The sequence below is a fragment of the Guillardia theta genome (genome assembly GCF_000315625.1).
Source record: "Guillardia theta CCMP2712 unplaced genomic scaffold GUITHscaffold_48, whole genome shotgun sequence".
NCBI classification, from domain to species: Eukaryota; class Cryptophyceae; order Pyrenomonadales; family Geminigeraceae; genus Guillardia; species Guillardia theta.
Window position 1 is genome coordinate 553100 of NW_005434626.1, and position 5612 is coordinate 558711.

At 53.8% G+C, this 5612-nt stretch overlaps 2 protein-coding genes across 2 annotated transcripts; one reads left to right on the forward strand and one right to left on the reverse strand.

Moving 5' to 3' along the window:
- Positions 1–976: 976 nt before the first annotated feature.
- STX18 (syntaxin 18) lies at positions 977–1928 on the reverse strand (the record flags this gene model as incomplete). The annotated part of the gene is made up of 1 exon (XM_005830145.1): positions 977–1928. Exon 1 carries the CDS (start codon positions 1829–1831, stop codon positions 977–979), a length of 855 nt encoding a protein of 284 aa, XP_005830202.1. The 5' UTR covers positions 1832–1928.
- A 1047-nt stretch (positions 1929–2975) lies between these two features.
- On the forward strand, positions 2976–5324 carry GUITHDRAFT_140786 (hypothetical protein; the record flags this gene model as incomplete). Its single annotated transcript, XM_005830146.1, has 11 exons — positions 2976–3030; positions 3254–3324; positions 3379–3462; positions 3808–3850; positions 3900–3962; positions 4009–4071; positions 4123–4160; positions 4344–4455; positions 4600–4634; positions 4846–4960; positions 5226–5324. Coding segments are annotated over 11 exons (778 nt in total), but the record flags the coding sequence as incomplete, so codon positions are not given.
- Between the last annotated feature and the right edge of the window lie 288 nt (positions 5325–5612).

A 5612-nucleotide genomic window follows, 5' to 3' on the forward strand; every position in this document is an offset into this window, starting at 1 on the left:
GCTGCTGCTGCTGCTCGTTCTTGTTCTCGTCGTCCTCCTCATCTGTTGGTTTCACCTCTCCGCTCTTCCATCCTCCTGCCATTTGTTTCCTCCTCCACTTCCAACTTCCTCCTCTCTCCACCTTAATCTCCCTCCTCTTCCCTCCACCACTCCACCCTTATCTTCTTCCTCTTTCCTTCTCCTCTTCCACCTACTGTTGTTCCTCCGCTTCCCTCCTCCCTCTCCTCTTCATTCCTCCTCCTCCTCGCCCCTCCTCGCCCCTCCTCGCTCCTCCTTGCGGTCTTCTGTGGGAATCATCTTTTGACTTCTCTCTCTCCCTCCAGGCACACCTGAGAAGCCGATCGTGCGCTCTTCCTTTGGCCCTACCCCGCCTCCTTCCACCGGCATCATCACCACTCCTCTATCCTTCGAGATCGAAAGAGTCACCAAGGTGGTTTGCGGCTCCTCCTCCTCCTCCTCCTCCTCCCCTCCCTTTATCTCCTCTCCTCCTCTCCCCCTCTCTTCTCTGTCCCCTCTTCTCCCCGTCCCCTTCAACCGTCCCTCCCCTTCCTTCTCCTTCCCTCCCTCCTCTTCTTCTCACTCCCTCCTCTTCTTCTCCCTCCCTCCTCCTCCGCTTCCCTGCCTCTCTACTCCCTCACTTCTCTCCCTCTCCTCACGCGCGTTAGCAGGAATGCTCTTCTCCCAGGTTCACGGACTCGCCCAAGATCGAGGCAGAGCTCGGTAAAGATCAGACTTGTAGTGTCGACCTCACGTTCCGTCCCAGGTTTCAGCTTCATGGGATAAAGATGACGAAAGAGCACCCCAGCATGCGAGTTTGAGCAGGGGGAAGACGAGTACGAGGAGGGGGAGGGAAGGAGGCCGGGGGGGGGGGGGGAGGGGGGAGGGAGGAGGGAGGAGGAGGAGGAGGAGCATTTAACGGAGAGGTGTGAGGGAAACTTGATCCCCCTGACACAGACATGCTCGCAAATGTTGTAAACTAGTCCATGTACCAATGTAGGAAGAGGAGGATGAAAGAAGCAAGCAGTAAGAAGATGAGCATAAAGAATCGCGAGAAGACAGTCGCTTCACTTGCCTTCTGCAGCTGAATGTTACCCGCATCGATGTCTTCCACAGCATGAACGACGTTTTCATAGAGCGCATCGATCTCTGTCGCCTGCTCCATGATCTTCTGCGATGCAACTTCGCACATTGCCGTCACCTTAGCGATCTCCCCCTCCATCCTGACCATCTGCTCCAGCTCAGAGTCCAGCTCCTCCTGAAGTCTCTCGTTCTCTTCCTTGAGCATCTCCTGCTCCTCCGGCGTCAACTCCAAGTCGCAGATCGCTCCTCGAGGAGGATCCGTACAGATCCCACGGGAGGATGAGACTGCTGCGCTCCCCAGTATCACGTTCTTGCTCTCCATCTTGGCCATCTCCATCCTGTGGGACTTGAACTGCCGGAACTTCTCAGAAAGCGCTTCATAGCCTTCTAGCAGGACAAGGATCATCCCTTGCTGGTGTGCCTGCTGGTCTGTGTTCAGCCCGCGCAACAGCTCTTTCATCCTCCTCCTCAGCTCGTCCACGTCGCTGCTGCTCTCCGTCAAGAACCCCTTGACCGTCCTGTCAAGTTCATCCCTGTCGCTATCGTCCATTCCTCCTCGCACAGCAAAGTACGCTTCCTTGCTTTCTTGCAGCAGGTTGTGCGTCTTCCTTATCCCCGCCATGATCACCCTCGCGGATTCAGAAGCCGATCCCTCCTGCTTCTTCCTCGGTATCAGGCCAGGCGTGATGACCTGCTTGCTGTCTCCCCGCAGTTGACGAAGAGCATTCAGCCATTCTGCCGTTCGATCCATCGAGAAACTTGCTCCCGACGCTTGCTCCTCCTGTCCTCTCTTCGCTTTCCCGAGCCTGGCTTGCTCGCTTCTCGTCAGCAAGCTATCTTTGCATCCTGCCAGTTGTGAAGTCAAAAGTCTCTCAGTCAGAGCTTTCCATGTGCAGCTTTGAAATACTTTCCTCAACAACCTGATATGGCCAAACATCTACACATCACTACCCGTGCATGCAATGGGGCAGAAGGGACAACCTCTCCCAACACACTTTCGTGCAGTTTCCTCTGATGATCTGCTCCAGGGCTATATCTTGAACACTGCTACTGCGGCTCTGCTCGGCCTCAAACTCCTCGTGTTCCGAATCTTCCTGCTCCTCCTGCTCCTGCTCCTGCTCCTGCTCCTGCTCCTGATCCCGCCCCTGTTCCTGCTCCTGCTCCTGCTCCTGCTCCTGCTCCTGCTCCTGCTCCTGCTCCTGCTCCTGCTCCTGCTCCTGCTCCTGCAATGACGCCGCTCATGGGGTTCTCAAAAGTTTCTTATGATCATCAATTTATGTCTGCTATTTCTTCAAATTTTGAAGCAAATTTTGGCCAGACCCTCATTCCTGCATGACCCCCTTCCCCATACGAATTGAGTTTCATGGACCGGTCCTCAATATGAAAAACCCTCATAAGAAGTGGGTGGGTGGCCTACCCCACCACGTACATTATTCCTCACCCCTAAAAAACGCTTCTTCTAAAATTGGGGGAGCGGAACGAAGCAAAATAATCGTATGACCCACCGTAGTATAAAACGAGTAAATTTAGACGAATGAACGGGTACTTATGATATGGTGTGGTAGTACCTATGAATTTGACCGAGATTGTAGGGGGTACTGTCTCATCGGAAATACTACAAAACTTGAGTGAAAACTCTCATGCAATTGATCGATGAACCTTTGGAGAGAACACTCCATGGCAGGATCTTGCAGGGAGTACGTGGAGAGGAGGAGAGGAGGAGAGGAGGAGAAGAGGAGAGGAAAGGAAGAGAAGAGGAGAAGAGGAGGAGAGGAGGAGAGGAGAAGGCTAGGAAAGGGAGGCAGTAGGATGCTGAGAAGAAGACAAGAAGAGACGAGGTTTGGCAATCTATTTCTTCAGGAAAGGGAGAGAGTACATGACATGCTCAAGCAAACATGAGCTCTCAAGAAAACGATATCATCACTGCTCGACTCGTGCAAAAGAAACATGGTATGAAGAGACAGCGATGAAAGCTTGATAGAGCGCAGTGGCAACTTGCGCCGAGACCATTTCGATGCGTCGAAAAAGTTCCCACGATCTGATCATCATGCGCACCTGGAAAGTTTTCAGACCCTGCTCATGTGCTTTAGTTAGTATCGAGCATGCAGAAACCTTTCATCCACACACAGCGACGTTGCATCGCAATCTAGGGTCTCTGAAGTTGTGGATGCAGGATGGTCTGAAGGAGCGAACATGGAAAGAGAGCCGAAAGTTGCATTTGCAACGATTGAGGACCCGAACAAGGTCAGTCGTCACCTCACACTGTTCACTGCTGCTCCTTGACATGCTGTTACTCAGGGAGGTTATGAAGATGATGATGACGGCCAGGAGATTACTATTGACCAGGCGTTGTCGAGCATCAACGGATGGGGGAGGTTCCAGGTGAGCACAAGAACATGCGATTAGTTTCATCCTTGATTGTCTTCAGAGAGGAGAGGAGAGGAGAGGAGAGTAAGAGGGGGAAAGGAGGGGAGAGGGGAGGAGAGGGGAGGGGAGGAGAGGAGGGGAGAGGAGAGGAGGAGAGGAGAGGAGAGGAGAGGAGAGGAGAGGAGAGGCGAGGAGGGGAGGGGAGAGGAGAGCGGAGGAGGGAGGGAGGAGTGGGAGAAAATAGAGGAGGGAGGAGGGAGGAAGTTGTGAAATGGACAGGACGAGAGGGATTTCAGAATATGGGAGCCAACCTGGACGTGATATAATTGCATGAGAGCATGTTTCTGATCCTTCTTCCAGCATTGGAACACATTGTTGATGGGGTTAGTATGGTTCGTTTCAGGTATTTGCCTCCCTCTCCCTTTGTTCGATGACAGAGTTGAGGATGTCAGGATTATTTAGTTTCGGCCCAGTTGAATGGGGTTCAAAGATGATGGCAGCGACGAACTGGGGAGGTTTGAGATGGTCAGGAGTGATTTTGACTCTGATTTGAACGGCAAGGTTGTGAAGAAGAACAGTTTGCAAACACCATGTACTACGCGTCACAGCTACTTGGCAACGCAAGTGAGATGCTCTGCTATCGTGCTGATTGTATGCTGAATGATTTGCTAATAGTCTTCGGGCCCTTTTCGGACAGCTTTGGGAGGAGAAAGGTGAGGACGATGATTGAGGGAGGAGAACGGAGGAGCAACCGAGCAACAAGACGGAGAATGCGGACAGAGTGTGGGAGGAGGAGGAGGAGGAGTATGACGAGGAGGAGGAGGAGGAGGAGGAGGAGGAGGAGGAGAAGGAGGAGGAGAAGGAGGAGGAGGAGGAGGAGCTGACTGGGCTTGAAGGCTCTTCTTGCTACTGTCTCTCTTCTCGCAGCTGGGGGCCTTCTCTGCTTCTTCTCGCGGCACTTCAATGTGTATGTTCTCTCACGCGTCATGACAGGAGCAGGAGCAGCCGGTAGGACTTGTTGACGTTTCCTTCCTTGCCTCTTGCTTTGTGCGTCTCTCCCTGGCTTCCTCCTCTACCTCTACTTCTCCCCTCGAACACGCACACCGAACTTGCCTTCATGCACGTGCTCGTGGGTGATTTTAATGATCTCAGGTGGAACACTTGTGACCAGCGTGCTGATCTCTGAGGTTGATCGATTCTTAACTTGTTTTCCCTCTTCTCCTCCTCCTCCTCCTCCCCTCCTCCTCCCCTCTCCTCCTCCTCCTCCCTCCCTCCCCTCCCCTCCCCTCCCCTCCCTCCTCTTCCGTTTTCGTTCCTCCGTCGTCCCTCTCGTCATCCTTCGTTCTCGCCTCTTCCTCTTCCTCTTCCTCTTTGCACTTGCTCATCCTCACTGCGCAGGTCGTCTCGGCCGATGCTCGAGCGCTGGTCGTCTGCTTTTACCTTCAGATCGGCTTCTCCATTGGCGTCATATGCGCCATCCCCACCAACCTCCTCACCGACGACTGGAGGACAGGTTCCCTCCTCCGCTGCTTCCTGCCTCTCTTCCTGTCCCCCCTCCTCCCTTGTCTTACTTGCCGCTCCTGCTCTCCTCCCCCCTCTTTCTCCTCCTCTTCCTTGGACTCTTCTACCCGCTGCCGCTGCCGCTGCTCCTGAACTTGCTCCTCTGTTTGTTACCTCGGCTCCCTCCCCTCCTCGTCCCCTCGTACTATCATCCTCCTCCTCTTCTTCTCTTTCCCTCTTGTGCTTCTTCATGCTCCTTCGCCTGACATGCCCAGCAGAAGTTGCGGTCCCTACCTTCCTCACCCTCACCATCCTCCCCATCCTCTTGTTCGACGTGCGCGAATCTCCGAGGTTTCTTTTGGCCAAGGGCATGACAGGTGAAACCGAAAGTTTGACGGGGGTAGAGAAAGAGGAGGAGAAAAATGCGGGAGAACGAGACGAGGACGAGGAGAGAAGAGAGGAGGAAAGGAAGAGGAGGGGGCGCGGAAGGAGAGGAGGAGGAGGAGGACGATGTAGTACGAGGAGGGAGGAGGACGATGTAGTACGAGGAGGGAGGAGGAGGACGATGTAGTACCATTTATTGGCCCGGATGCACACGCATCTTTAAGATGATCATGCTGCTGTTCACGACTTCATAGATTCGCAGCCAGAGGGTCGATCGTAGC